This window comes from Filicampus tigris, chromosome 13 (assembly GCF_054856515.1).
Source record: "Filicampus tigris isolate MCC_2025a chromosome 13, RoL_Ftig_1.0, whole genome shotgun sequence".
Lineage (NCBI taxonomy): Eukaryota > Metazoa > Chordata > Actinopteri > Syngnathiformes > Syngnathidae > Filicampus > Filicampus tigris.
The window spans coordinates 12,656,976-12,675,905 of NC_141229.1; the positions used below are offsets into that span (position 1 = coordinate 12,656,976).

The 18,930-nt window shown below is 39.7% G+C and overlaps 2 protein-coding genes across 2 annotated transcripts in view; both read left to right on the forward strand.

The window, feature by feature from the left end:
- Positions 1-286: 286 nt before the first annotated feature.
- ivd (isovaleryl-CoA dehydrogenase) lies at positions 287-10,908 on the forward strand. The gene is made up of 12 exons (XM_086049128.1): positions 287-570; positions 2,050-2,139; positions 2,244-2,295; positions 2,421-2,590; positions 2,676-2,769; positions 4,225-4,355; positions 4,450-4,546; positions 4,811-4,904; positions 5,001-5,082; positions 5,176-5,280; positions 7,206-7,278; positions 9,908-10,908. The coding sequence occupies exons 1-12, from the start codon at positions 439-441 to the stop codon at positions 10,039-10,041; spliced, it is 1,254 nt and encodes a 417-aa protein (XP_085905254.1). The 5' UTR covers positions 287-438; the 3' UTR covers positions 10,042-10,908.
- A 3,196-nt stretch (positions 10,909-14,104) lies between these two features.
- bahd1 (bromo adjacent homology domain containing 1) overlaps positions 14,105-18,930 on the forward strand; it is a 48,667-nt gene continuing 43,841 nt past the window's right edge. The window contains exon 1 of the mRNA XM_086050096.1: positions 14,105-14,517. The gene's annotated coding sequence lies outside the window, so the exon portion shown is untranslated. The remainder of the gene's footprint in view (positions 14,518-18,930) is intronic.

An 18,930-nucleotide genomic window follows, 5' to 3' on the forward strand; every position in this document is an offset into this window, starting at 1 on the left:
TAATCATAATCATAGTAAAAACTGCAATACGTGATAGATATCTACAGTATATGGCTTGGTGGACGGACGAACAGACAGACAGAAACTTTATTCATATACAAGGGTGTTATTCTACTAATTGTACCAAATAGCTACTTTTACTGTTACTCCTAAAAAAATTAATCACGCCATTATTAAGAATACAGTAGTGAAAATACACGCGTGTAAAAACAAAAACCAAAAAAATCGACCTATACCCATGCCATCCTATAGATGGCAATAATGCCTTTACTCACTTTTATCCACGCGTCTTTATGTGCAATAAAGAAGCCGCATTAACTAAGGTTTGTTGTATTGTTGCAGAAGTGAGACCTCCAGTGTTACCGTATTAGAATACCTCTTTTCCCGGACGCTCGCATTTAAATCCTCTCGATCGTTTCACACGTTTAAATTGAAACTATGTTTGCCGTAAGAAGCTCCCTCCGCCTCGGTTCGAAGCTGTTCGTGCCTGCCTTGGCGAGGCGAGGATGCGCTGGGGCTGCTATCCCAGTGGACGATGTGGTGAACGGGCTGACAGACGAGCAGATCCAGGTTAGCCACACGGGGCAAGATAGCTCCACCGGCAGTTTTGTTGCAGAGAATGAGACACTTTTAACTTTTTGCGTCTTGTCATGAGTTTGATTAGCAATAGGAGACAGTCCGCGTGACAATATTACATAACAGCTAACAACAGTAACATTCCACAGTCCAGAACTCGGGAAGAGGCGACCGAGCACAATGCTAATCCTAATTTGTATTTTGAGTGGAGAAAAGTTCTAAATTACAGTCTCTATGTCATGTTCATGCTTACATTTATTGCAAGGTGACACCGTGTCAATGGGTTAGTTGTGAGCAGGGAAGTGGGTGGCCTTCATAACTTGTATTTGATTGGGTGACAGTTTACCCTGCTCCCTGCAAGGCATTTAAAATTACAACACAGTATTGTAGTTGCTTTCAGTATCCAAGATCATCTGATTTAAAATGATAATTATTCCACGGTGATAGAATGCACTTTTTATAGTCTGCGATTAGATCCAATCGCAGAACTGTACTGCATCAACCTGAGTGGCGGTTCTCCTCTTATTGTTGCAGAATAATCCAAAACATTGTTTATAAAAAGTGCGCACACTGGTCAACAGCAAATTTGAATCGGAATCAAGTTTGTTTCCGGAAATGTATTTTTGACGCTGAGTTAAAAAATGTCTTAACTATTTTCCTAGCACGTCAGGTTTTTGAGATTTTTTGTTGTTGTTTTTAAGTTTGACTTAAAAGGTAAAAGGTACATAAAAGGTGGCCAATACATATTTTACCATGCGTTGTAATTTATAGCTATGATGTTTCAGAAAAAAAAAACCTAATCACCTTTTTCTGAATGCAACCCTTAGTTAATAAATGCTGATTATATCACTGTATTACATATTATTATAATTATTATTGTGAAAACTTGATTTGCTAGAGTAAAAACAAGGGCAGATTCGGACTCAGCACATAAAAATCTATAAAATTTTACTTGCATCTGATTTAAAAAAAAAAATGTTGGCCAGTGTTGACTCTGCAAAAGCAGACTTTTTAATTATTTGTTATGCTCTTTGTCTTGTTGCATCTCATTTGATGCATATGCGTACTTAACCTAATGTGGCAGTGACCCATAATTCCTCAAATAAAGATTCATCTCAATATATTAGAATTATGCCTGAGCGATGTGCCTGAAAAGTATATCAAAATATAAGTATTTCACATTGGCCGATATTGATACATAGATTATTTTTTATTTTTTTAACTATAAAATAAGGACCCGAAGAAAAAAAGCTGAATTTAGATAATTTTATTTTAATATAAATTACGTAACTTTTAATAAGGGGTCAATACAACTATGAAAAAGTAAAAAAGTCAACTGAAAGATTAAAGATTAACAAACACCTTTTTAAACATAATGTGCTTGGTACATTGAGAAATGACGAAAATATGGTATCTTAATCATTTTTTCCAAATTGTCATGAGTGAGTGTTTTTTTCCCTTTGTCTTGCACAGCTCAGGCAAAGTGTTCGTAAATTCTGTGCAGAAAAACTTGCGCCCCAGGCCGACGAGATAGACAAGAAGAATGAATTTGTAGGGATGCGGGTGAGTTTCACTGCTTTTATAGTGCATGAATATTGGAGTGATGATGGTGAGTATAACTCAACTTGTTGTTATGCTGCGATGATCTTATTGTGTTGTGTTGCCAGGAATTCTGGAAAGACATGGGTGACATGGGGCTGCTTGGCATCACTGCACCAGGTACATCCATTCATATTCAGCTCCTTTTAATAGTTTTGACAAAATTGAGCATGAAGGCAACTATAATATATATATTTTTTTACATTTATTAATTAGTGAATTTTTCCACTCTGTGTGTCTCACAGTGGAATACGGAGGCACTGGATTGGGCTACCTTGATCACGTCATCGTTATGGAGGAAGTCTCTCGCGTATCAGCGGCCATCGCTCTCAGCTACGGCGCTCACTCCAACCTGTGCGTCAATCAGATGGTGCGCCATGCCACCGAGAAGCAGAAAGAGAAATACATGTCAAAGGTTTGTACACGGGCGCATACCGGTTAAAGAATGGCCCGACGAAAGACGGTTTAATGTTCATCTGAGATTTGCGGTTTATTTGCAGTTACTGACAGGAGAACATGTGGGCGCCTTGGCCATGAGTGAGCCTAACGCCGGCTCTGATGTCGTGTCCATGAAACTCAAGGCGAAGAAGCAAGGTAAGATTGCCCAGAATTTAGTCTTTGAGATTACAGTCAATCTCTATTTTTCAATAGTAACTGTTGTTTTCATTATAACACCGTTATTATCATTCCAGGCATTGTTTTACGTCACATTTTAACATTCTTGATTGTCAGCAAGTTTAACAAAGCTAACTAGTCTTACAAAGCAGCCTTGCATTGTGATGCAGACATAAGAGTTGCAAATAGATGTCTGCAATATGGATAAAAAGTTCTGTCCCGTTAAAGGTGATTTTAGATCCCGATAACAATGTATATCCGATATAGTATTTTTACTTTAAATTACAAGAGGTTAGGAGCAATTTTCTGGGATTTTTTTCCTTTATTTATTTATAAAATACATATTTTGTACAGATTACACAATAGCATGAGGAAAAAAAAGATTTATCAAAAAAAAGGAAATTTAAAGCAAATATCCAGTGTCCGAATAAATATCATTGAAAAATTTCTGATAGCGTAACAATTTTTCAAGGAATGCAGTCAAGTGCAAAGGATTAAAAGAAAATCAACACAATACTTCAACTAACATTTAAGTATGCCTACTATTTTCCCAGCACTGCATGAACTGTTTCAGGGTTGAATTTTATGATCACGACATTGTCAGCTTGTTCTGAAGGCCAGACTGTGATGTCTCAGTCTGTACATTCATGGCACCATGTCAAAGGAGTAAGGAGATAAGAGATGTAGATAAACAAAGAAGAATATAGTCGCGTGGATGGGTACTGCCTTCAAGTAGATAGATGGATAGCACGTTGGCTCTGTGTGCTGAGCTGTAAAGTAAGTGAATGAAAAAAGAAATCCCGATTGGCAAAGCATATTACTTAGCAGAGGAAAAGAAACTACAGATTCCCTCAGTAGTGATGGGGGAAACCTAACGATAGATAGACTACAGATTATTACAAATTATTTTTCTGATAAATCTGGCGCAGGCATCTCTTTTGATATTGTATGTACACATTGTCCTTTAACAAAAAAGAAACAGATAGATGTTTTCTATTGTATCTAGGATTCATATCATTATATCACACAACTATTTCCAAATGCAACACACCATCTCACTTTTCAACATTCTCAGTCGTGTTGTGTACATGTAGAAACTTGACATACCTCTGGTGTATATTCAAGTGTCACCTAAAAAGACAAAGGACAACATGCAGGGTTGATTTTTTTTGGGGGGCGGGGGGGGGAAGGCAATTTCAAAGGTACATGATGTCAAGAGGTTCCACTTAAGAGTGTTCCCCTGCTATATCAAGGCCCGCTACATCACAGATTTTTTTTTTTTGTGGAGTGATTGTTTATCAATGTGTTTTTACAAAGCACTTGTTATTGTTATGCCCTCGCATGTGGGAAAGGGCAACCACATTGGCTCACTAATGCACTTTTCAGCCCTTCATTGAACAACAGCTGTTTATTTCTATATGTATTGTTCCCCAGGTGACTACTATGTTCTGAACGGTAATAAGTTTTGGATCACAAACGGACCAGACGCAGACGTCCTCATTGTGTACGCAAAGACAGACCCAGAGGCCTACCAGAGAGGCATCACTGCTTTCATTGTTGAGAAGGTGGGCCAGATGACGTTTTACTGCAACCATTCTTACTGAGGCGATTGCCGATGCTGTGGTGGTCCTCACACTTCCATGTGGTCCTGTCCTGCAGGGGATGCCGGGATTCTCCACAGCACAAAAGCTAGACAAGCTAGGCATGAGGGGGTCCAACACTTGTGAGCTGATCTTTGAGGACTGCAAAGTCCCAGGTGTGCGTTCAAGAAGCACATGCGGTGGAGAAGAGAGAACAAAGCTTCTGGTTCTTAACTCATTCACTGACAGACATTTTCAGACCCTCTTTTACTGTAACGTTTGAAAAAATTTGAAAAAAATATATATATAATGTCCTGGGATTGAATGGCTGGACTGTGAAAAGACAAATAAATACGTCAATGGCAGTGAATGAGTTCATCATGCGTGTTGTTGAATTAAAAAAAAAAAAAAAAATTATATATATATTTTTTTATTTATAGAGGAGAACATCCTGGGTCCATTAAACAAAGGAGTTTATGTGATGATGAGCGGTCTGGATCTGGAGAGGCTGGTACTCGCAGCTGGACCTGTTGGGTCAGTACTTGATTGGTTAATGCTGAATGGATTTGACTTTGTGTATTGAAATATAGATGATATATAGATGCCTTTAACGGAATTGCTTCCTTTCAGCATCATGCAGTCTGTTTTGGACTCTGCGGTTCCCTACTTACATGTCAGAGAAGCTTTTGGAGAGAAGATTGGACACTTCCAGGTTTATACAATTTTGTCTTTTTATACAAAGAAAAAACACTTCAGATGTGAGTGAAATGACTTTCACTTGTTTTCATACTTGTCTTTCAAACAGCTGATGCAAGGCAAGATGGCTGACATGTACACGAGGTTGAGCTCCTCTCGGCAATATTTGTACAACGTCGCCCGGGCCTGTGACAAAGGACACTTCAGCGCCATGGTCAGCCTCTTATCTTTCATTATCATTCTTTTTGAAAATTGTGTACACTTGTCATCTGCAATATTCGGTACCCCTTCACAAAGTAATGAAATCCAGAGTTCTACACCACTGTAAACTACAATAATACAAACTGTTGAATTACTGTCTACGCTACAGGTGTCAAACTCAAGGCCTGAGGGCCAGACCCGGCCCATCGCTTCATTTTATCTATCAATAACAACATTGATACATTGCAAGCATTTTCTTATCACCAGACCCCTTTTTACATTAACTTGAAAATAGTTAAATCAACTATTATCCTTGACATCTCATTTCAAAACTAGTTATCCATCAATTTGTTGTATTATAATATTTTTCACAGTCATAGCGCCCCTCTGAGGGAAACCACAACTACAATGCGGCCTGCTACAAAAATGAAGTTGCCACCCCCGATCAACAGTATATCAACCACAACTGAGGTTTATCTTCAAAAAATTCAGTTTGAAGTACAGTACTTTTATCAGCCCTCATTAGAGAAGGCATGTGTACTTAATATTGTGAAAAAGTCCCTCCGGGGTATAAGTCTAAAAGTGCCAAAAAATGTCACCAGTCAAAAAATGCATCACGAAGAACAGTGGTGGCACGGTTCATAAAATCCACAGTTCTTTGTATCTCTTTCGTGCTCACGGTTTTCGGTGCAGTATGTGTTGACTCATAACATCAATTTAAATGATCACTATTTTGTTTTTCTATGTATGCCAGTGCCTATAGTGGCAGATATACAAACAAATGCTCTTGAATTGGTTGGCAAAAGGCATAGCTGGGCACTTTACCCTTTTTTGACGGTCCGTCCCCCGTCCACGACCTGGGTACCCTTCCGTCCTTGTCCCTTCATCCTTATTCATAAAAATTATCGTCCTCCGACCCTGTCTGTCCTCATCCTTTTAAAGCGGTTCTGTCCTTAACATTCCGTCGGTCCGCTGTGAGAACAATACTGTAGGGAGGGAACGCACATGAAAAAGAGCACTCCAGTGTTGTGCAGGCTTAGCAAGGCAGTCTTTATTTTTAGAAGAACCCAACACGTCAGCCGGGACTTTACCTGGTTTTGGCTGATTACATGGACGAACGAAATCCTACCTCCGTCCTTGCTTAGTCGGGCCCTTTTTAAAAGATTTCTCATCCCCCGTCTAACCGTCCACAAAATGGGCGTCCTAGTTGGACGGACCGTTCTGTCCCTGGGATGGAATGCCCAACTCTGGCAAAGGGTACAACCAACCTGTGTATCCACCTGTTGCTATTCATACAACAGAATAAGTCATAGCTCCCTGCAAATATATACGCTTTGTGCTCAATTACACAAGCTCAGATTTCACACTCAGTACATTTGTGACTAAACTGAGATGAGCATTATTTCTGTATGCATACTTTTTATGTTATTTTTGTTTGGTGGTTTGTCTTGCGTAAAATCGGGGCCTCGGCTCCACAAGTTGCTGATCTAATCATTACTCACCTTAATAAACGCTCAAGTTATTAAGTGACGTGAGGCTAAGCTGTGTCATAATACTTATCCGATAGAGGTAGAGGAGTGATTGTCTTCTTACCACCTGAAGATAATCATATGTAAATGAGCTCCACTCATGCAGAAGCAACCTCATCTCTTCATTCATGGCCACTCACCCACACAATTCTCATCATTTTTGACCATAAAGATCATGTCATGAATCCTTTTAGGTGCTGACTGAGCTCAGGTCTTACAATGTCACTTTAGGATGATCTTTTGAACTCCCCTCTGTTTTGTTAGATTTTTGAGACACAGTTTTCCAGCGAATGTTCAAATTCCAATGGTATGACTTTTCCAGCCTTTAAGGTGTTCCCATCAACAAACATTCATCTGGCAACAACATTTAACAATTGACAGTAATTATTGCTTTGTGTTGCCACTGCAGGACTGTGCCGGAGTCATTCTGTACTGTGCTGAGAACGCCACCCAGGTCGCACTGGATGGCATTCAGTGTTTGGGTGAGTCATAAGACCTCTGCTTTTTCATTAACCATCAAGGAATCAAATACCACAGTACTACAAAAATAAAAAAAAATCAAGGGAAAGGGGAATCATTATGTGTGTATGGACTGTGAGTGACTGCAAAGGGGTTACATTAACAAAATGATTTAAGAGAAAAAAAAAAACAGAATTGCGTCAATCAGATGACGATTGCTCTTATGGTTAAACAGGAAGTCAATACCAACGTTTTCTTTGCACTAATATGTTCTATGTACCTCCACTAGGCTAAACACAGCATTCTGATTAATATTGCATTTGTGGAATATGAGTTAAGCAGCAAACTCCACCCGTGTTTAGCCATCTCAGGGGGTGGTCATTTTGCCCCTTCTGTCGACTGGAAATGTCATCACAGTTGCCACCTGTTTTCTGAAGCTGAACCATGATTAGTCGTGACCTGAGCCCTGAGCAACTCTGATGTAATTTTCAATTGACAACAAGTGACAAAATGGCCACCCCTCCGAGATGGACCAACACAGGTGCTGCTTAACACATATTCCACAAACACAATGTCAGTCAGAATCAGTTAGAGTAGTGGGGCTGCATAGAACATATTGTAAAGACATTTTTTTGGGTTGACTTCCCTTTTAAATATATTGCACACGTGAATGTATGGCAAACGTCAATGATTGCGGAGCAACATGAGCAGGAAGGCGGGGAGGTGTGTTTCTTCACACAAAAGGAGAGCTGGGAGAAGAAGGAACGTGACATTTCACCGCTGATTTTTAGTCGCCCTTTAAAAAAAAAAAAAAAAAAAAGAGAGACGCAGAGGCTTTACAACCACTTAAATGATAGTGCTTCACTTTAATGTATATGTGTGTGTTATTACGTTATGACATTTAGCCAGCATGCACAGCGCTGACAACCATGCACATAATACCATGTACGTTCATAACTTCAAACGCATGTAAGCAAGACATGTGCCTGATCTTTTAATCGGTTCATGGTGAATTCAATTGATTTAACCTTTATATCAACAAGGTAAGGTTGTGTGTTTTCTTTATCTGGAGGCAAAAGAACCATAATAGATTTTACGATTTGGCACAACCAGCAGAGGGTGCAATAAATTTAGAGCTAATTGCTTCGGGCTGTCCTACAAATCAAAACAGAAAGCACACAGGAGAAAAAAAAGTTGCTGTGCTCCAATTTTGAACGACGGTATTGAAATGTAATTATTGTATTATGCGCAAAATTGTTGTAAATATTGCAGTATTTTTTCTTGTCAATTATTGATCAAAGTCAGCTGGGATAGGCTCCAACTCAGCCATGACCCTAAATCTGGTTCATCATCAAAACAATGAAGCATAGTTATTTGCCAAATGACAGCAAGTAAATACTTATTTACATCACTGTGAATTAGTTAAGCCACTTCCAAATGTGAGTGCCAAGGGAGAGTTTATGTTTTCATCTCTGTTAATTGGGTATTTCATTAGTTCATTTGTTGGCATAACTCAACAACTGCTTTTCATAAAACTTTGTCCATTTCAGACTTTTTTTTTCGTGTGAAAGTGTTCATATTACATTATAAATGCGACCTTTGTCTGTCTGGTGTGTGAGCATACTGTATGCGTCGCCAAAGTGACCCACATGCGCAGAAGAAGCGACGACGTCATTCGCGACGTAGTGTTTACAGAAGTAAATGTGGTCCAGCGTGCCGGGGCATTTCTACAGTGGCGCGATCTGGTGAGAGGTAGAAATACAGTATTTGGGGGTAATGATGAGGCAAGGCTTTTTTATCTCATTTCATGGTGATGTCACTAAAGGTGACGTAACGTCATTATCGCTTGTAAAAAATGAACCGATCTAAACCGTGGCTGAATTACTACTATCACCATAAATATCCACATCCATGCTTCATGTTTCAAGTGGATTAAATTCAAGTCAAACCTAGCCTACATGTATGACATGTTCTGAATTTGGGTTATGTCACCGCCATAGGACTGGACCTCTGCTCTAAATAGAGGATCCCTGTACAGTTCTCCTTCAGATACATGAGTTAGATAGGTAGGTAGGTAGGTAAGTAGGTGGGCAGGTAAACAGATAATTTATTCATCCACAAGGGAAATGCATTAAGGAAAGGAAATTAGCATGTCTCATTCCTCGTGATGTGTTCAATCTGGCTTGGTTTTCATATGTTCTCGCTCACTGTATGCTGAAGTGACTACCATACTACTCTGAGAACATCTGATCACGGAAGCTAAGCAGGGTCAGGCTTGAGTCGTACATTGAACCCCCGCATATTCATACCAGTTTTGGCATTCGCCCGTTTGCAGATTTTAGGGGCGTATCCTACCCTCCATTAAAGTTGAGTCCAAGTTGAGTCTTCATTTACTCAGGCTACAGTCTTGTCTAATATAAAAATTTGCTTTGCTGCCATCTTGCATCTACAGGCAATTACAATTCTTTTTGATTGGATGTTATTTGCTTTCAGATTTTTGCCATTCGCAGAAGGGCTCGGCCCCTTTGTCCTGTAAATAGTCGGGGTTAACATCTTATGCTGTGTTATCACACACAATTTCCTTGAATGATTGCCCCGCATGGAGAAAGTCCATGTTTTTCAACTCTATCTTCGTCACTGTTCTGTCACCAGGTGGTAACGGCTACATCAACGACTACCCCATGGGACGCTACCTGCGGGACGCAAAGCTGTATGAAATCGGCGCGGGCACGAGTGAAATCCGCCGCCTTATTATCGGACGATCCTTCAACGCCATGTACAAGTGAGAGAGAGGGAGAGAAGCATTCGTCTCAGTGAGCGAAAGTGCAATTTTGTCCACAAGAGGCACTTCTTCACACCTACAAGGCCTTAACTAGTTTGACTCATCAGTGCCGCTGACCTACATCATGTTTGAGGGTCTCTGTTCTTGTTCTGTTTTTCATCTCAAGAAATGACTTTAATTACTCAAATGCCAGCAATAGAGTTCTAAAATGTCACTGTTACAACAAATCATTTGTGCAATGAAATTCAATTTGCATTTGAAAGTCTTTTCACTTCATGTTAATGTCTGGCTTCATTTCAATTCCAGAACCTCCTGGCTAAATGAAACAGATTTTTTTAAACACTCCTATTTCCTGTATGTTCACTACTTCTGCTAGGTGCATGGCAATAATGTGTGGAACTATGGTAATCAAGTTGTCCTTTAGATAAAATTCCTCCTCTTACAGTACTCTGAGAGTGAACTAGCACACAGATGATTTTGAGTATTTGTGTAGGGATCTGATTGAGCTTTGGTGTCGCTCCAGGGCATTTGGTGCAGAGTTCTGCTGCTGGAAACAAACCAAAACGATCAATATTGACTTTTCTCCAGCCTTCCAGGTGTCCATTGCTATCATAACCACTCATGATTGTACATTGTTGATAAAACAATTCAGTTCACACTGACACTGAAGACTCGTTGGGTTTGTTTTGGTAGTAAACAATGTTGACATACGTTTTAGGAAGGACTCGAGGTAAAATTATTCTAATCTTGTATAGTCGCAATCAAACTATGTCAAATGTTTTGTCTTGTCTTTTGCTTTGGGATTTGAAAACATGTAGATGTACATTATGTACGAACAATGTTTATGTGCTATAAAGAGAAAAGAAAATCACGTGTGTTAGTTATTGTGTGCTTCTGAAACGTGACAGTTGTATGGTGTCATTAATGTATGCAACATAAAATATACAGTGATGAAAAAGTAACTGCATGAGTATAATTATAGCATATTAAAAGCCTAATTTAGAAAAACAGTGGAATACCTGCGAATTACAACAAAAAACAACAGCAAAAATTCAAAGCGAGTCAGTGACATGCATGCATGATGATATGTGAGATGTCAGCTCAAGTCAAAATACATGTTTTGCTTTTTAAGTTCCCCCTTTTTATTATTTTTTTTTTTTGCATTGACAAAAAGGAAATGTGGGATGAATCCATAGAACCGTAGTAGAAATATAAGCAATACAATTAATTAGACCATAATTAAGAACAAATACACATTAATTTTACCAAGCAGTTGCTCACATTATGCACTAGACAACACTTATTCCAGTAATACCTATTAAATTCCACTTGCTGACAAAATTGGTCGGCCAACACCTTCCAGTTCCTTCTCCATATTAACGTGTTTGTCAGGATGAGTAGTCCTTATCTTCTCTGCATACCTGTGTGACACTTAAGAATGTTAAACCTTATGTAAAAGTTAAAATAATATAAACATTGTACAGTTAAAATGGTTATACAGTATACCTATATTGTGGCCCAATATTTTTTTGGGCCATGGCTCTGGGCCTCAATTTTTTGTCCAGTCACGTTAAGGGGGGCTCCATTCCATTAAGTGCTGCTGAAAGCCAAAAAGCTAAGGTAGCTTGCACCCTAAATGGAATGTGGCCATGAATAATGTAACTACGCTTGAGGTTTGTTCTGCTTTGACTGACAGGTTGCAAATATGAAAGGAGGGGAAACTAACATGTAACATGATCATCACCTGTTAAGGTTAGGGGAGCTTTCTCCAATTACCACACTAATAACTGAATGCTGAAAATGGCCATCTTCTAGTCATTGTGTTGACTTTGTCAACTAAATGCACTGATAAAAAGGATAGAACTATGTTCTGGACTCCATTTTAAAGAAGAAGTCGACCCAAACATTTTTTTCAAGAATATGTTCTATGCAAGCCTACTAGTTGAAACAAGGCATTATGATAAATATTGCGTTTGTGCAATAACAGTTAAGCCACCCGTTTTCAGCCATCTCCGGGGGCGGCCATTTTGTCACTTCTGTCGACTGAAAATGACATCACAACTGTTCAGGGCTCAGGTAACGACCAATCACGACTGACCTGTTTTCTGAAGCTGAGCAGTGATTCGTCGTTACCTGAGCCCTGAACAGTTGTGATGTCATTTTCAGTCGACAGGTTTTTTTTTTTTTTAACCTAGATTAGTCATGCAGGTCTATGTTTGTTTGTTTGCCTTTGTTTTACTTCACATTAATGGAATGAGTATAAACATTTTGGAGCATTGACATATTTGATGAATTGAAGTGGCCTATGTAAGAATTTTAGTTTTGACTAATGAAATCAATACTGAAGTAACTGATATTTACCATTAAATTAAATCTGTTTTCCTGCTCTCTTTTGGACTGAGCTGAACTAAAGAGCAGATTTGTCTGCTGAAGCCATTACAAAAATGACAATGATGGGAAGTTGTGGAACACTCCAAAAAGAAAAAGTTGTTTGGCTTTTCATCCATTGAAGAATTTCAAAGATTTTCCAGATGAATGAAGCCAGTGGAGCCAATAATCAAACATCTTTAGTTTGGTTTCTTATAAAGAAGCTTTAGCAATTGACTTATTATTACTCAAATATTTGTGCTAAAGTAAATGTGAGTTTGTTCTTGTAGTGAGATGAGGCACTGAGTCAGATAACCATCAATTGACTCAAATATAGCTGCAGCTAAAATCAGATATGACCAAGTAGCGTGGCATACCACCATAATACCTTGCCTTGACCTAATGTGACATTTTAAAAAAGCACATGCAATTATGGAGAGGAGCCTTTTTGTGATGTCACAATTTGTCGAAATTCAAAATGGCTTAGGTAAAAGAATTACTTGGTTTCATTTCTCTTAAAGACTCGGCAGGCACTTCTATTTATCGACAAGTCCTAGACTTCATTTAGTCACGGACTAAAATAATCTAGCGAACTGTCCTCCTGGCTTGTTTCGAAAAAGGATCTACAAGGAAATAATTATTGGCTACATACCTCTCCAAAGGGAGCATGCATGACAACAAGATAATAGCAATGGCTGTCATTTCAATCACTTGAACCAGTCATTACACAATTGCATCTTGACAACAGTGGTCTGAAGTGCTTTTGAATAAAAAATGCGTTAATGGGCTTCCCTATTGTCATTTCTGTTTTTGTTACTAAGTTTTTGTTGTTGCTCATGCTGTCCACACAGAAAACAAATACTGTAGATTTGTTTATCAGCTTGCATGTACTCTTTTTTTCAATTACATTACAAGAACACTTATTGTGAACAACTGCGTCACTGAAATAGTGCTTTCATTGTATAATACCTGGTAAGTCACAATTGACATTGACTGCACATGACACAATCTAATTGTATCCAAGATGGGATCTGTATCAAAATATTATGCCCAAGCAAAGGTAATACTGCAAATGGAGGTCTTAATTATTGAGGTTGTAGAACTGCACTGCAACAAAAGTGTTTACCTTAGATTCTGTGACAGTGTCAATTTGTCATTTAACTTTGTAAACATTTAATATATCATTAGTGTGCAGGTGTACGAATGAGGTGTCCAATGAGTGATATGATATCTACACATAGCAATTTATTGAAACAAGACTATATGCTTTAAAATAATATAGACAGTTGAGGTTAGCATGTTGGCTTGGCCCTCGGCAAGCTTTCCAGTTTCTCATGTGGCCCCGGGCCCTTGCAAAATTAATTGCTCACGCGCCCTGCTCTAGAGCAAGAGAAAAACGTGAGTTTTATTTGCCCAAAAAGCATCAGCCTGAGATAAAGCACATTTGTTTTCTTTTTTAAATGTCTAGTTGACTTGATACGACCTTTGCTACCATGACATGGATGATTGAGAATCTACTTCCATAAAGAAAAAAATACCCCCAGCAAGCTGTATGTATATTGTGATTGCTATGAATGACTCAGGAAATAATGCTATTAGGCTACCAAAATGTTGGTGCCTAAATTGTCGTCAAATTGTGGAATGACCCCTACAGTAATAGTGTGCACCATTACTATTCACATGTAAGTACTTTCTGAACATGTGAATGTATGCATGGTGGCCCGGGCAAGGTGTCATTGTGTGTCCGTGTGGCCCTTTAAGAAACTCTCCATGTTTTCTCTTCGTGATGCGTCAACATAAAAAGCGGATGATGCTGTTATGTAAAAACACGCACAAGTGAGTCGTACTTTTTTCTCTTTTTTCTCCACGCTGGAGACGACACACAGCGACTGCTCGACTCCAAGCCCCACGCCGCCGCCGTGTGTGTGCGCCATCCGCTCGGATTAGCAGTCGGAAGTGTAACGACCGGAGCTTTGGCAGTTCGGAGTTGTCTGAAAGCTTCAAGTGAACATGAGCGGCCGTGCACGGGAAGCGTACACCTGACACGTCCCTCTCCTTGCCCACCACTGGAAGTCACTTTTCTTTCAACCAAAGGAAAGATTTTACTTCAGAGGTAAGACACCGAGCCGTCAACGTCAAAGTGTCCGAGAACGATGCGAGGATCCCGGGGTAGTGCGCCAAGGCTACACGCCGATGTAGCGACCCGCGTAGCTAGCAACTTTTCTTTTTTTTCAACAACAGTTTGTTTCTTATACTTGCATCACTTGTGCTTTCTTGTGTGTTTATTTAATCAAAGTGCTTCGGCTGAGTGTCCACGGGGTTGAAAATGTCACTCTTAGTGTATGTTTGACAGCTTTACGTCAAGTTTGAGCCTCGACTCAGGACGAGAGTTGATAGGTTGTGCTGTTAAGAATGTTTATAGATAGAGTCTCAATGCTGTTTTGCTTTCTTTTTGAATGAAAACACTTGACTAGCCGTTTGCTTAATTATCCTCCATGTCATTAGGTACATTCAATCGAATTAAAACCTTACACACTGTTTTGGCCAAATTCGACCCGTTTGACTTAATAGAAAATATTCTAAATTGCATTCTTTCACCCTGAAATGTGATGACTTTTTTAATAGTGGCCTAAAACACACTAAAATGTCAATATTTAAAAATGTCATTCTTTTGTACAAGTGCTACACAGTTTGTATACACTGGGGATGTTGCGAGCCAAATTTGACGGTGTCTACTAAAGTGTATTTTAGATTAACGGTGTGTCACATCTAGGGTGATAATCTTGAAAATATGCATGCCATAAATGTGTGTATTTTTTAATGGGACAGTAGTAACCGTGTTGGAGGGGGAGCTTCCTTAGAACTGTTTGTGTTTTACCACACGCAGAGGTTCCCACCAAAACATGCACCAGTTAGTTTTAACTTTAACTTTTCCTAAAATATTGATTAAGGATTAATTATTCGTGCCAGACGGACTTTTCATATATCTTTAAAAGATCTGTTGTTCACAATTTGATACAAACAATTATTATATAGACGTTTTTGGCCAGGTTCAAAATTGACCAATAATATGCTATGTCAGAATGGAAAATGAACAAAGGGTTAAGGAAATGTCACTTTCTAATGCACATCTAATGATTAAGGAAATGTCACTTTCTATTGCAAATCTAATGAGGTCCAGTATCAGTCATTCTGCCTTTCGAGGATAATGACAAATGTTTTAATTAACACGGTTATTGGAGGTACTAATTTAATATATATATATATATATATATATATATATATATATATATATATATATATATATATATATGTATATATATGTTGTTGTCTCCAATGTTTTGTTCAGCCTCTGTTCAATCCTTATCAGAAACAAAAGTCACAGTTCACCATTCCTGCCACATGCTACACTATTGTATCATAAGATGTTGATTATTGGGTTTCATTATAAGTGTTTGTGTTGTTTCCAGAGACAAAAAATGTGGTAAAGTAATGTTAGAAGGATACAACTCTAGTGACAAGCCACTGTCACATTCCCACATTTTGGGTTGGGAATGTCTGCTGTGCTACCACCCATCCATCTTCTTTCGGGCTTGTCCTCGTAATGGTTGCAGGTGAACCGTGGCTTTTCCCAGTTGCCTTTGGGTGAGAGGTGTGGCACACCCTGGACTGGTTGCCAGTCACCTGCAGGACATGTAGCCAACAAGCATGTCAAGTTCACACCTATGAACAATTTAGTCTTCAATGAACCTAACATGTATTTTTTTTAATGTGGGAGGAAGCCGGACTTTCTACAATATGTTAAGTGGAGTGGTCTCCCTAATATCATTTTTGAGATGTGGTCACCATTTTTTTCCCATAAAACAACACTTGACATCGAATGGGTTCGATCCACAGCCACCAGAGTTGCCTTTGTAAAACCTTGAATAGCTGTACCGACAATGTTTTAAGTGGCATTTTAACATTCTCAATGGTCTTACAATTGTTAAAATAGGGTTAACCGCTATGATATTAATCTCCAAACAGTAAAAGTGGTATTTAAGGATCTGTTACCTTTTACACAAAGGGTGAAGGTACCTTTTTCCGATCAGGGGCCCTTTAAGTTCTCAGATTTCACTCAGTCTCGTAGGGCCTTTCTACATTGAGTAAAAACTATGATGCATCTAAGGCAGCATGGTGAACCACTTGTGAGCTGTCTTCCCCAAAACTTTGCTGTCCGGGTGCAAATCTCCACTCGAATTTCTCCGTGTACTCCGACATCCTATCCAGTTCACTGCTCACGTGGGACACTAAGGAGGATAAGCACAATAGAAAATAATGATGGATCCTTCATTGAGCACACAAGTGTTGATTATTAAATATTGTGAAAATTTGTGGCTCAGTCTGTTCCTCTGAGGCTGTATTTGCAGGGTTAGGTTTTGTTAGTTATTGCAGGATGGGATGGATCAAACGCTCTCGCCAATTTTAACTTAATGATAATTACTTGGATGAAATGAAAGCAGCCAAGAGGTACGTGCTGCATTCTTGCTCTGCATATTTGTACTGTTATTAGAGCTGCAAAATAATTCTGAGTGTCTAGAGCGCATTCAAAGCAGGTTTTGCGATGCTATATTTCAAAAGTTTGGAACGGCATCTGCGGAGCGCGTGATCTTCGTGCTTTGAGCCACAACATGCGGGGCAGCGGCGTATCTTAACAAAAGACGAAGCATCACATGTATGATCAACAGTTACTACGGGCTAATATTACCCACGATGCCGGGCTGCGGTGGCTTGTTTCGCCCCAAAAAGTCAGTCGTATCCTGTAATTGTTGGGGAACGGCAGTGGTTTGTTGTCAGACCTGTAGCGAACCACACAAGTTCATTTGGAAGCGCACAAAGACAAAATGTCTCCTGTGAAAAGCGTGATTTTTTTCCGAATGTGAGAATTCTTAGAAAGTGGAAAATAGCTGAATTGTTGGAAGCTGGAATGGGAATGTTGAAGAAGTTTTTGGACTGAATGTCTCATTCGCTACAATGGGGATTTTTTTTTTGGGGGGGGTGGGAAATGTGGAATTGTGGGAAACTGGGAATGTTATGAATGTGGAATGCAATACACTGGATACCCTGATTTCTTTTCTTTCTTTCTTTTTTATTTAATCAATCAGTCGATGAATATTGTAGCAATTGAATGGAAAAAGAACAAGTGGAGAGACTGATCATAAACAATGTTGGTGTTGACTAAAGGCCCTGATACACCAAAACGACGTTCACCAACAGTGGCAGACGCTTACCCTCTTTGGCGTCCAGCCGGCTGTCGGCTGTCGGCACGTCACGCTGGCAAAACGCTGACCATTAAAGTACCTTCTGCGCATGCATAAGATGTAATACCCTTCCATAGCATCGGCAGCGGTAGTCACTATTTCTCATTGTTAGAAAAATCCAACCGGAAAGCTGTTGGCCGGGGGCGGATTACAACAACGTAAACAATGCATTCGGCTATATTCTTCGCTCACGATGAACTCCCACGCGAAGTAAAACCTCACGTTCTTGACACGGTATTGTGAAATACTTACATTGTCAACCCTCGCTCTTGTACTTACTTGTAAGAAGATTAAGGCAGCGAAGGCGTGCTCACTGTTTATCCGCATTTGTCACTTCCCGTTGGTGCTCCGAGCGCTGATTTGCTAGCTAACAGCCAATCAGAGTGACCAAATGTCACGACTGGCGACGCCGATTCAACATACGTAAACGCCCCCAAGACGCTTACAGACGGGTTACGACACCACGACGGTGGCCACTACACCAAACAGACGACGCTTAAAGACGCCACGACGCTTCACGACTGCCGACGTCGGTTTGGTGTATCAGGGCCTAAACATGTTTGACAGGTGTGAACTCTCTTTAGTGTTCACAAAGTAATCAACATATACTGTAGTTATCACCTCTCTGACTGTCACTCAAAACATAATTGATTCAGTTCTTGTACTGGAGCTGAGTAAAATGTGGTTTCTGGATTTCATGTTTACGACATGTTTTTTTTGTTTGTTGGTTTTATTTGTTGGTCACAACATGTCAAAATTTTAATGGCTGTTTCGGATATATTTTAATATGCTGGGCAACATTTTGGAGGTTGTGCTTCCTCGAATATTTTAAGTAAATATTGTCGGAGAAATGGTACACAGTCTGAAGCCGCAGTGCAAATTGAAGGCTTGCGTTTGTCTGTGAGAGATGATCAGCTGTACACAAGTGTGGTTTCACACATGACATATTCTATATGCAAGATGCCGGGCCAGTTCTGGTGTCTAAATGTGCGTAAAGCCCATTGTGAACCGAAAAGCCTGACATTGGAACTTAAGATTTGTGGTCCGTCCTTCACAGGGTTGTCATGGCGTCTCGGGCCGACTGGCAGCGGCCACATGTGAGCCATAAAGCTGGAGATCAATCCTGCTCGTAATCCCATTATTTCCCAAGAAGCGTCCTGTTGTGGTCATTAGACGGGGGAGGGACGGGCGGTCGGGCTGCTGCTACTTTACGTGCCTCCTGTCAC